The sequence below is a fragment of the Macrobrachium nipponense genome, chromosome 19, assembly GCF_015104395.2.
Source record: "Macrobrachium nipponense isolate FS-2020 chromosome 19, ASM1510439v2, whole genome shotgun sequence".
Taxonomy (NCBI): domain Eukaryota; kingdom Metazoa; phylum Arthropoda; class Malacostraca; order Decapoda; family Palaemonidae; genus Macrobrachium; species Macrobrachium nipponense.
This window is the reverse complement of record NC_061088.1, coordinates 1,193,242-1,207,449: the sequence shown is the minus strand read 5'-3', so window position 1 is coordinate 1,207,449 and position 14,208 is coordinate 1,193,242. Positions and strand designations below refer to the sequence as shown.

The following is a 14,208-nucleotide window of genomic DNA, read 5'->3' as shown; positions in this document are numbered from 1 at the left end:
ACTTGTGTATCGTAGTATGAAATGTTTGTTTCTGTGTTCAGATTTCCCAAATTTAAAGATAACATGCCTTAAGTGATCCACTTTTCATTTTTAAGTACCGTAACACACAGAGAGTGAAAGCTCATAAGCCTTTGGGAGGGAGTTGTTTTGCTCTTTGAGGATGTCTTAGTCCTGCATTTTTTTATCGATGTATACACATCACGGGCGGTCCTGTAATGGAACAAAGGAGTCTTGTATTAGCTATTCCTATAGAGATGACGTAATATGTTTTCGTATTGAACTAGAGACTAATCGCCCACCCCATACGCTTATGGGGCGAGAGGAATTCATTGATTCGCTTTGGGACAGAACGGCGTGCGTTATAGTCTCTCTCTCTCTTTCTTGAAATCTCTCTCTCTCTCTCTCTCTCTCGCTCGGTCGCGAGACTGTTCAGTAATTTAACGTAACGAGCTGGTCACTCATTTTTATATAATTCTTAGTAATATATGTGTTGTTTGTGGGATCTGAACATAGTATTGCATTTATTGGTTTTTGTGAAGGCGCCAAGAAAATAGTGAAAAAGTGTAAAATTGTAACAGGCCTTTTGATTGACGCTGCAGCAGTGTATAAGGTATTTTTACAAATGTTGTGAAGTGCACTTCTTGGTTTTATCATTTCTAAACATTTATCTTTTGCTTTTTTCTTTTGACTTATTCCATTTTTATATGTTTAGTGTGTCTACTGTCAATGCTTTAATTGTTTTCATATTATGCATTATGTTTTTCTGCATTATCTTTATTTTGTTTAATGAGTTTGAATAATATTCTATTGTGTAAATTTTGAATCTTACACTTGTGAATTAACTTGCATTTAATTAAATTTAATTTCAAATTTAATTATTGCTTTATGATTTAATTTAATTAATTTTCTTGATAAACTTTGATCTAATTTTGCTTAATAATTAACTCAAGAATTAATTAAACTTTTGATTTCAAGTAATAACAATTTCCCTGAGATTGTGAATTTCATTTATAGATTTTGAATTTATAAATAAATTTTTGTATTTAAAATCTATGTGAGGATTTTATTCCACCAGTAAGCTATATTTTATTTTGTTTAGGTAGAAATATAGAGTGATAATTGTGACGTTTCCCACAAATAAATCAGAATCAGGGAAATACTTAAATTTGAATTTGCACGAGTCATGCCCTTTAATTAAGATTACCTCACACATATTTTAATGAACTTAGACTGATTGTTTTCTTGACTGTTCAGTTAGAAAAAAGGGATCACTCTTACCTTTAGAGTATTCAGTCGTTTAGTATTTGTGATGAAGGGTCAGATGTCTGTCGGTAGTGAGGTAATTAACAACCAGGTACTTGAATGAACTGTGCCCTAAGTACAAAGGGTGTCCCAGACCCAGGAATAAAAGGGTCTCTTGTATTAGCAAGTACAAATGGTAAGTGTAGTAACCAGATACTTGGCAATTTGGGTTAACAAATATTAATGGTGTCCAGACACAGATCTTTGACTACTTCATGCACCAAGTATTAATGGTATCCAGACCCAGATACTCTACACCACTTCGTCACAATATATATATATATATATATATATATATATATATATATATATATATATATATATATATATATATATATATATATATATATATATATATATATATACCGTGTATTTCCGTGTATAAGACGACCTTTAGATAAGACGAGGCCAAAACTCATGGCAAATTTTCATGAATTTATCTCATATCTGTAGTATAGGAAGACTTCTAAATTACTAATCGAAATGTTTTTTTGGAGAAAAGTGATTATTTTCAAAAGTTAAACAGTACAACTATATTAATAATAAAGACTGACTTAAAAGTTGTTTTGATTGTTGTATCCAATAACAATATTACTACTATCATATCGTTACTGTATTACAGAATATAAACATCGTCATGTACATCATTTGCATTTGATATTGTTTACATTATCAAAATCTCGGCTGATTTGAGTATTATCGATATCTTCATTGCCATTATTTGTTAGAAGAGATGTAATTCGGAGATACTTTTTATCATAACGAAGTTTGGTTGTAAACGTGCACATATCACTTCATTGTATAAGCACTGAGTAGGTGTGATTTCTCCAGTTCCAAACATCACTGCCGCCTGGCCGTTATTTGTTTTATTCACCCTCGGCTATAACCTGCAGTTTTAATTTACTAGTATGCTTTCTTGAGATCTCCACTGCATGAGAAATGAACAAAAATGTATTTTATTTTTACTTATTGAGAATCGGCATGGGTTTAACAATTTTAACGGAGCTCTTGATAAACGCTCGATAGTTACGGTAAATGACGTCGGCAATCAGCTGTTTTCAATTCGGTCGTTTATGCCCATACATGTTTACAATAATCGCTTCATTTAGAATTCTAAAAACCGGAATTTTGTAGTGGAGGATGATGGAGTATCAGTATTACAATCGATGAGAGAGAGAGAGAGAGAGAGAGAGAGAGAGAGAGAGAGAGAGAGAGAGAGAGAGAGAGAGAGAATTGCCTCGGTCAGGTTGTTACACTGATAGATATCCACATGCAAAAGTCGAATAATAGTTGTATTGAGAATAATGATAATTTAAATAAAACATGTTTTACTGTAATCTTATTACATGTATTATTGTATTACATTATAAGAACAAAACGATGAAGCGCCATTTGCATTCTAGGTTTGTTTACAGTCTCAGCTGATCGCGTTTTACCGATATCATCACTGTCTTTAGTTACTGGATGGAACTTAATTCAGAGATCCATACATTCCTTTCGTAAATGAACAAAGTTGGGTTGAACAAAGCCGAGTCTATATGTTTTTCATACAGAAGGTCGCGGCAAAGGGAAACCATTGTTTTGTTTACGTTTCGTCGCCATTCTCAAACCGCCCATAATACTACAGTAATAAACGATATAACACAACCATCGTTCATATGCCTAAATTGTTTGAAACAGTTACAGTTTTAAATTACGAACAGCTTTGCGTGCAGCCTCACTTGATGTTCGCTGCGTTTATCATAAAAGCACGGAGGGAACGTAAAAATATAGTCGTAAAATAATTTTTAAAATGCCATGAACAATACCGAAGATGATTTGTATATCGACGACGAAGTCTAAGTCGACTCGCCAGAAACAGACTGGAATCCTTAAGATGGTGGTACATGATTGTGATCAATCTAGTGATATGTATGATAAAACTTTACTGAAAAATGAATATTATATTTTCATAAATGTTATTACTCCTGTAATTACCGAAAAATATAGGTTGCTGTCAGCGCAACCGCAATTCGATGTTTACATTTTCTCAGCTGGGATCGCATAGATGAAAGTTTCTTTCATTGATTTCGAATTAATCCTCAAATAGGCGATTTGTTATGAAGATATGCCAATAATATATAGGTGAAATAGTTTTATAACCTTTATCATCAATTTATTTCATAAAGTGAATCTTTATGTATGATGGTGATAAGGCTATAGCACGGAGGCCGAGGCTAGCCTTACAGATACGCGTCTTAGAATTCAAGGGTTGATCTTTAGTATTGCAGTATAAGACGACCACCAATTTTTAGGGTGAAATTTTAGGATTTAAAGGTAGTCTTATACACGGAAATATACGGTATATATATATATATATATATATATATATATATATATATATATATATATATATATATATATATGTGTGTGTGTGTGTGTGTGTGTGACGGTACTTACTCTCTTCGCACACAGCTCTAAGGTAACGTGCGCCGACTTGGAGGCTATACTTTGGAGAATTTGACTTATATAAATTTTTCTTAATTTGCTGAAAGCTCTTGATCTGGAGTTCGCTAAAAGGTTTATTATTTAGATGAGAAATGAAGATTAATGTGAGCTTATTTCTTTATTCTTTGTTCGGGGTTCTTACAAAAGTTTTTCCACCTTCTGAGTTGCTGGGCTCTTGGACTGATAAAACTTCATTTTTTGAAAGGCACTTGTTACAATTACGAGTCTATAGGCACGAGGGAATTTTACTGAGTATTGATTGTCTCTTATCACTGTCTTTGATTGATTTGCACACCACACTTTTGCACCTGTTCTTCTTCTCGGGATTCTTCTGTCTTTCTCTCTCTCTGCCTGTTGCTGAGCCACTGGTTCTCCCCTCGTTCCCCTCTTAGTCGTTATCTTCTCTTGACTTCTCTGTTCCTTTTCTGCTCTGCTTTCTTCTCTCTCTGTCTGCCCTTTTATTAGGAAGATATCTTCTTAGCACTGCCTTTGGATTTTGGGATTTTGACTTGGTGTGGCATCTTCTAAAAGACTTCTTGTGTCATAGTGGCTACCAACTTGTATACAAACCGCCTTCCTGTCATGCCTTCTACAATGATTCGTAGTCTCTGAATTTGTATACGCCTCCTACTTGATGTCCTGGCTTCTTGGGGGTGTATCCCTTTGGTAACCTCATAGGTCATTCGTTGATATCCCTTTTGGGCTGTCTTATGACCAACACTCATGGCTTTTGATTCGTCGATACTAGAGGCCTATCTTTGGAAAGGTGGAGCTCTGAAGAGTTTGGTACTTCCCTCTTTCTAACAACGGGTCATAGAATTCCTTTTTAACGTATGCCAGATGGCTCTCTCTGACCTGTTCACGAAGGGAACGCCGATTAGTCATAGGCGCTAATGAGAGTAGTTTCCAATTTCTCGAAGATGCCTGGGAGATATCTTGTCGGTCACTAATCTCTGGTACGGACAGAGGTTTTTGGGGGAGATGAAAGCCACATGGCTTTATGACTAAAAGCCTTAATCGTTTGGGTCGAGTAACGCGATAATTCGTCCTCTAAGAAAAATCATTATCTTATTCCCTTTTCTCTTTTCTTCCTTATTAACCGTTTCGTGCCTTTTTCTAAGTATTATAGTATATATATATATATATATATATATATATATATATAATATATATATATATATATATATATATATATATATATATATATATATATATATATATATATATATATATGTGTGTGTGTGTGAGTGTGTGTGTGTATATATATACACATATATAATTTATATATATACTACTATAATATATTATATATATATATATATATAATATATATATATATATATATATACTTAGCCATATTGTGATGAGAAAGAAAGAAGCAGAGAGAGAGACACACACACACACACAGATAGGAAATGCATATCATCTGTGAACGTCCATTCGCGACCTCGCACTGGTGATAAGCAGAAAGGGTGAATAGGAATCCTGCAGAGGAGAAAGTAGCAGCGTTTGTCGACTTGGCCCTCCTCCTCCTCCTCCTCCTCGACCCTTCGCCTGTATCAAGGGGCTTTTCCCTTATCGTCCCTTGACTCCTGATCAGGATTCACCTTTGAGGAGATAACCTCCTCCAGCCCTCATCTTCGCTTGCTTCTAATAATCTGGAGCAACTGTTTACTATTATTATTATTATTATTATTAAGTAGACGAATAACCCTATCCATATGGAACAACAGGCCAGCCCTTGATGCTACTATCTCTCTCTCTCTCTCTCGGTGCTATTGTCAAAAAGTAGTGTGTGTGGTGTGGCGTTTGGTCTCCCGGACAGGACATCATCCTGCGTAGATAGTGGCCGTGTGACATCTACTACGACTCGTTTTGTGTTCAGACACATCATTATCGAAATATTTCATCCAGATAACGATAACGAAGTGAAAAATTAAGGTTACCTATTGCATCAAGATGAAAAACTCCTCAAAAAATTCCCCCTCATTTTGGGACCACCTTGACATGGTGAGGGTCTCTCTCTCTCTCTCTCTCTCTCTCTCTCGGGAATTTCTTCCCAGGTTGGAACCTAAGAGTCTCATAAAACATCATACATTTTTGGAAAAATATCTGTGGATTTTACTACTTTTGTCAACATTTACCAAAACTATCATCATCATCACAATCACCACCATCGTCATCACCACCATCATCATCACAATCACCACCATCGTCATCACCACCATCATCATCACAATCACCATCATCGTCCCTCTCATCACCAACATAATCATCATCATCACTCTCTTCGCCACCACCCCCATTACCATCATAATCATCACTCTCATCACCACCACGATCATCATAAGAATCACCATCATCGTCATCACCACCAACATTACCATCATCATCACTCTCATCGCCATCACCATCATCATCATCACTCTCATCATCATCACCAACATCATCACTGATCAACATTGTATCAACATCCATCCAGCGTAAAGATGACGCTCTATTTTTTCTCATTCGGGGAGAGAGAGAGAGAGAGAGAGAGAGAGAGAGAGAGAGAGAGAGAGAGAGAGAGAGAGAGAAATACTCTTTCACCAATATGATATTCAATAATGAATGACACAGGAGGAAAAAAACGACTATAGGCCTAGAATTGTGTAAATGGATTTCGGTTGTTTTCTCTCCAAAATTAGTTCTTATTTTACAGACAAATAGATTCAGGAGAGAGAGAGAGAGAGAGAGAGGAACCAGCCCATCAATTGTTGGTTTGTTTGTATGGTGTTTTTACGTTGCATGGAACCAGTGGTTATTCAGCAACGGGACCAACGGCTTTACGTGACTTCCGAACCACGTCGAGTCGAGAGTGAACTTCTATCACCAGAAATACACATCTCTCGTTCCTGAATGGAATGGCCGAGAATCGAACCCGCGACCACCGAGGTGGGACGCAAACACCATACAACCACGCCACTGAGGCGCTTCTTCAATTGTTGGGAGAGAGTTCAGGACAGCAAGATGGAAGGGAGACAAAAAGAACGGAGGGGCAGTAAAAGGAATGTAAGGGTTGCAGCTATAGGGGATCATGGAAGAGACGCTGCAAAGAACCTTCAGTAATGCCTACAGTGCACCTCCTCCTCTTCCTCCTGGGAGTTTTGTAAGGGATAAGGAGGACTTCTTACAGATTAAGGGACATTTAGTGAACGACGTAAGCGGAACCGTCGAAGAAGGCAAGTGACGTTAACTGATAAATCTCCCCCCCCACCCCCCCTCAAAACATGATCATTCAGACGAAGACGTCTCCAGACTTGCAGATGTCTTTGGAAATATTCCTTCATTTTGGCCTCATAGATTTCATTACATTGGTGCTTTGCTTTTCATCAGCACTAAAGAGTAATTGATTGTCACTACCATTCATTGAAGGACGTCCTATCATTGTCAAAATTACGAAGACTTCATTGCTAGATAAGATGTCTTCGTGCACTTGTGATGTGTCCATCTGATCGTTTATTCTATCATATATTTCCAAGAATTGTCCTTTTTATGATATGCACACATACTATTTTATCCATACATAGGATAAATAATACACAGAGTTGCATACATAGCTACTACATAATGGATGTGTGTTCGCGTTACAATATTATTAAGTCTGTCTTTCTCTATGTCTGAGAAATAGGCTCCCCCGTCTATGTAAATATAACCTGTGAGGATATAAAAGGCTTCTTAATCAATCATTAAGTAAGTAAGCAACTGGCATTGTGATTCACTATCATTTTGAATTCACTGTCACTGTGGTTGCACTGTCACAGTAAATTCCCTGTCACCGTGAATTCACTGTCACTGTGAAATCACTCTCTCACTATCACTATGAATTCATAGTCACTGTGAATCACCCTTCACAGTGAATTCACCGTCACCATGAATTCACTGTCATCGTGAATTCACTGTCGCTGTGAATTCATTGTCACTGAATTCATTGCCACTGTGAATCACCTTTCACAGTGAATTCATGGTCACTGTGGACTCACTATAATTGTGAATTCACTGTCACAGTGAATGTGTGGTTACCGTGCATTCACTATCTGTGAATTTACTGTGACAGGGAATTCAAGTAATTAGGAATCCTTGAGACATTTTACTCTGATAATAATAATAATAATCATCATCATCATCATCATCATACTAATAATTACTTTTGGGCCAGAAAGGAGTTGGCTGGGTACACACATATAGTTATTTACACGAGATGATACAAAATGTAGTACAGAGAGAGAGAGAGAGAGAGAGTCAGCGGAGCTAAACACGGTTGTGTGCGTGCGTCTGCTGTGTGTGTGTGTGTGTGTGTGTACTATGTAGTACTCATGTACGTGGGTGTAACTGATCATCGTATACTACCAGGGGCAGGTGTCGTGCATGGCTCCGATGAATATGATGAAAACGTAACAAAAATTAATAAAATAAAATAAAAATTTAAAAAAAATAAACGAAATGCAAGACACAAAAAGGGACAAGACAAGACATTCCAACAGAACAAACATTGGCCTATTCATTCAGAACTCAAAAACTGAAATTAGCATCTGTAGGGGTCATATCCTCACCTTATGAGAGAGAGAGAGAGAAGAGAGAGAGAGAGAGCTCTCTCTCTCTCTCTCCCGGACCTCCTCCTCCTCCTCCTCTGCCACCTTGAGTGAGAGCTCCACCACCACCGAGAGGGAGAACTCAAAGACAGAAGAAGAGCAGAGAGAGAGGGCGGAGACTCTCTCCGTCCTTCCGAGGGAGGGAGGGAGGGAGGGAGGCGGGACCTCAATGATGCCAGGACCCTTCATCGCTGGAGGAGACCCACTACACAGGAGGAGGAAGGGAAGGGCGGCGACGCGCGGGAGGAGGAGGCTTCCCCAGGGGGAGGAAGAGGAGGAGGGAATCTGGCGTACAAGATGGCGACTGGATGAGGATGTGGGGAACGAGAGAGAGAGACAGATTGAAGTCTGTATATATATATATATATATATATATATATATATACTATATATATATATATATATATATATATATAAAATAATCAACTCTTGAAATACGACGAACCAGAAAGGTGAGGAAAAAAAATAAAACTAAACAGCTGGTGATCTTTTGGGACCAAAACAAGCAGACAAGGTTGTCTTAAAACGTTGTTATAAACAAGAAGACAATTTGCAAATACAAATGCTATGGCCTCCTCCTACTCTCGCTTCAAAGATAATTTATTTTTATATAGAAAGTCAGGAGTGAGTCTGGCAATTTGCCAGGCTTCTGGTGCGGCGACATAGCAGCGACCACATTATAGGCCTATAATTCTTCTCTGGTATACAACTCTCTTCTGCTGTGCCTAGTTCAACGTTTTCATGAGAGAGAGAGAGAGAGAGAGAGAGAGAGAGAGAGAGCTAATCTCTCTCTCTAGTATCTTAGATTTTCTGAAGGCACAATTTCGGGAAACGAAGAAGATGCAGAAAGGAGCCTATATAAAAAAAAAAAATAGCACTATGGCTCGTTATGGTTAATCTGCTGCTTTCTCTCACACACAGTATCTTATGGGATGTCCAATTCCCCTAATGGCAACAACATGTGTCTTTGCCATCCTTTCCCTCTCTTTCTCTCTCTCTGTTTCAAAGTCTCATTAAGTGGAACGCATAAACCTGAATACCTGAGAGCAATTGATCGTAAATAGGATACTACAGCTAGTAAAGTGGTCTGTCACAATTCCCTTTGACGGAGTGCGCGAGATCTGAAAAGCGTGCTCTGAAAGAAGAGAGAGAGAGAGAGAGGAGAGAGAGAGAGAGAGAAATCAACTTCAATGCATTCTTAGGGATAATTGGTTGATTGGCATTCGGTGCCTGTTTAACAAAAATAACACGTTAATGATTGACTGTATATACATAGATCTCTTGTGCTGTCTCTCATGGTATACTGATGTAGAGTGGCATCTGTAGAGGAGCCAGAAGCATATTTTCCCTGGGAGCCTCAAATCCTGAAGCATACATGAGTAGTTTCCGGTATCAATCAGACGAACACTCATGACCCTTTGAACGAGCTTGTTAATTCCGAAAACAGTATCGGCGCCTGCCTTTCTTGAATGAATCAAACAATTACATAATATATAATTCCTTTATTCATTAAAGAAATGCAGGTGCTGATAAGGTTTCTGCAATTGCGATGGCAATAATTTAAGTAAAGCAAGATGCGGTAAAGAATAAATACAAGAAGTTACATTGATTTTTTTTTCAGTGGTTCCATGTACTGTTCAATTGAAATCAAACATTTCTTGACAGAATAACACAGTCATATACTGTATACAAATGTTATACAATATGAAAAGGATACCCTTAATTCACTTAAAGAATATACTGTACAATGCCGCAATATGTAGATATATATATATATATATATACTATATATATATATATATATATGTATATATATATATATATATATATACATATATATATATATATATATATATATATATATATATATATATATATATATACATATATATATATATATATAACATATTATAATAAATCATAATTTTTTTTCATTTTCCAGGATTTCAGGAGGGGGCAAGTAGCCCCCCTTGCCACATGCAAGGCGTTGTTACTAGCGCGCGCTATTAACGTCGACACAGACGTTAGGAATTCCTGACGCCTGCGTAACGCGTCCTAACGCAACGCTAGTAACGCTCGTGTAGTCCAAATTAGTGATTTTCCATTGAAAAGTACGGTAAGATACCTCATTCTGTAAAAGGCAGCGTCAGGTGGCATCGGCAACTCGACGTTTTTGGCGCTCGGGTATCCAGGCCTTATTAGACAATGGTTCATATGGTTGGTGTTTTGAAGCATTGAAATCTGAAAGACAGAGAGAGAGATAGAGAGAGAGAGAAGAGAGAGAGAGAGAGAGAGAGAGTATCACAATGTCATGTAATACCTACGGAATTGCAACAACACTTTTTTTTTTTTAACTAAGTATAGGTAGGCCTAGGCTTACATGCCTAATGTACTAATTTTCGTTTGATCACAGGCATTTATACCCATTTATGAACAATAAGGTCCTCCTAAGCGTTGGATTTATTCCTTTATTCTGATTCCTTATTTATACTTGTTATATTATTCCATTCATTCACGTCCAGCTTGGTTGAGGGAAGTTGATTGTAGTACAAGAGAGAGAGAGAGAGAGAGAGAGAGAGAGAGAGAGAGAGAGAGAGAGAAAAAACATTTAAACATTTCCCAATGACACAATCTGGACCCACAGCATCGCATAAAATATGTTTTGGGTAATTCACCAAAAACCATGATTGTTTTGAGTTGTATTTTGAACGTTTTCGAAATTACATTAGTTCGCTAAGAATATTGGACCCACCAATATAGCCCTACAAACCTGAGGTCTTTAAAGTTATCCCTCAAGCTGGTACGAAAGTAAAGTGATTGCTCTACCAATCTTGGGGGACCGGTGGAGGGGGAGGTGAGGGGGGGTGGTTGGAGGCTACGTCTACATCCCTCCCGGTGCTCAGGTAGTTGTTACTAACTTAATTATTAACTTAATAAGAAAATTACTGCCACAGATATCCCGCTCAATTGCTATATCCGGTAAATGTTGCCAAAAATATGTACTTCAAAAGTGCCATGCTTTTCACTGGATATTTTCTTATTAGTTTACCTCTCTCTCTCTCTCTCTCAGCAGCAGACTCACCGTAACAGAAACCATAATAGTACTAGGCCCCACACACTTTTCTGGTCTTTTTCGTTACCCAAAATTCTGATTTCAGAAAGTCTGTGGAACGAGGGAGAGAGAGAGAGAGAGAGAGAAAGTCAGGAACCAGCTTTTGATTCACGTCTGTTTTTCCACAATAAAACCCGAGTGTAGAACGAAATGACTTGCAACTTTTTGGGTCGACTTTTGAACTGGTTTGATGATGATAATAATCTGGCTGTTTGTGTATAGGTGAGTGTGTGTGTGTGGATTCAATTTTTTTTTATCTTTCCTTGATAATGGACCTCAAGGGTTTAAATCTGGTATGTATCCACCTTTGCAGAGGCGTGTTTAGTACAAGCCCGCTGGGAATGACCGTGAAAATATAAACAAAAGACTGTAAATATCATAACGATAATGACTTCCAAGGAAATGTCAGTCCCAGGTAACGAACTCCGCCCCCCAACCCCCCGCCCCCACTATCTAGGAAAGAACCCGTTTATATATATATTTATATATATATATATATATATATATATATATATATATATATATATATTATATCTATATTTATATATATCTAAATCTGCATCTATCTATTTTTATATATATATATAGATATATATATATTATATATATATTCTATATATATATATATATATATATATATATATATACATAATCCACACATCAGACGGTACTATAGTGGGCAGGAGAAGGGCGCAGGAACATATACTCATCCATTAGATACATTTATTGTCAACGCGTTTCTTGACCCATGGTCACATCATCAGGACATCTATGTAAAAAGGAGCATCCGAGCACACAATTAAAAGAAACATACATAAAGCATAAGAAAACTTAAAATGAAGACTAAGTTAAACTTAAACTTAAGTGTGAAAAAATTGATTGACTGACTACCTCAGTAGATAGGCCTATGCTCACACAGTAACAGACTGCTTCTCTCTCTCTCTCAGCCAATCCAGAGTTGCTTACGCCTAGTCTCTCGAGGGTCCTTCTTTAGGCTCAGGATTTAATAAAGGATTTTTGGAAGGTTCTCAGTCGTACTGTAGCAGCAATGACTTCGGTCAACCATGTTTGTTTGTCCTCAGTCTCCGTCGCTTCCTTACAACGGGATTCCTCGAAGGATATTAATTGGCGTTGTGATCCGTTGCATAGTTTGAGGTGTATTGGGACCGTGAGAGATTGTGTGTATATATATATATAAAGATTATATATATAATATATTAATATATATATGATAATTATAGATATAGATACACGTATATATATTATATATATAACGTATAGATATTATATATTTATAATACTACGTTACGATATAATATATATATATTTATACTAATATATATATATATATGAATATATATATATTAAATCCGATTCAGGAAACTTGCAAACAACCACAATAGAAGGAAGAACATTTATTTGAGACGTTTCGGCCATACAATGTGCATCTTCAGTCTATTAAGATAAAAACACATGCATATTAACATTAAATAAAAGCAAGATTCTTATTATAACAAGTAAAAATTAATACAACTCTAAAATTAACTCAAAGTTTACAGAGAGGATCAAAAAGTTAAATAACAAGTAAAACGAAGTAGTAAATGAACAAATCAAAAACAGATACCAAGCCGCAACCAACCGTTAGTTGAGAAGGAAGGAGGTAGAATGACTAGACTTGAGCAAGAAGTTAAAAAACTTGACTATGCCAGGTAAAGCGAAGATGAACTCCACTATTCAATGAATAGTGGAGTTTCATCACGTCTGCATATATATATATATATATATATATATATATATATATATATATATATATATATATATATATATATATACACACACACACACACACACACACACACATATATTTATATATAATAATATAATATAATATATATATATCATATATAATAATATAATATATTATATAGTATATATACATATATATATAACGAGGCATACAGCAGGGTCCATAAAACACATCAACAAGGCCATAGTTTATTCAAACGAAACGTTTCGCACATGTTCTATGTGCATTTTCAATCTGTAAATATAACATAAAAATCATTAAAATTTACAAAAAACATTACAAAAATATTAAGAGAAAAAAAGGGTTATTAAAAACTTTTAAAAATTAACATTGTTTAGAAAGGTTACAGTAAAAAAGACCCAGTGCTCACCAAACCATTCAGAGGAGAAGGAGAAGAACGAATGACCAAGATTTGACACCAACCTACGACTTCAGTTATGCGAGATAAAGAGGAGAGGCGAAAACGTTAGAGTTTAAAGAAGGAACAAGCCGTTTGATGTATAATGACTCAAGGGTAGTTAAGTAATCACTATGGCTCATACCACCAATAATGGAGGAATGCTTTTTTGTTTTTTGACTTCAATTTTACATATAGAGGCATGGTTCTTTATATTAGAAAATTCGGGTTTACTCAGTTTCTGGCCCGTTCTATAATTGTATCCCATATGGCTACAATATCTCAAATGCAGTAACCAGCGACAAGATCTAATATAAATACCGGGGCATCCCGGGCACTTGAATTTATAAATAATGTTGGACCTCATGAAGGCCTGCAGCTTGTCCTTGTAGTTAAAGAATACGCCAATCTTGAGTGGATTGATTGGAATTAATTGAATACTAAGGCATCCAAATTCATGTTCAATTATTTG

The 14,208-nt window shown here is 36.4% G+C and overlaps 1 protein-coding gene across 1 annotated transcript; it reads right to left on the bottom strand.

The window, feature by feature from the left end:
- Window positions 1–5,922: 5,922 nt before the first annotated feature.
- LOC135219080 (prostatic spermine-binding protein-like) lies at window positions 5,923–6,267 on the bottom strand. Its single transcript, XM_064255511.1, has one exon. The coding sequence runs from the start codon at window positions 6,265–6,267 to the stop codon at window positions 5,923–5,925; it is 345 nt and encodes a 114-aa protein (XP_064111581.1).
- Window positions 6,268–14,208: the final 7,941 nt, after the last annotated feature.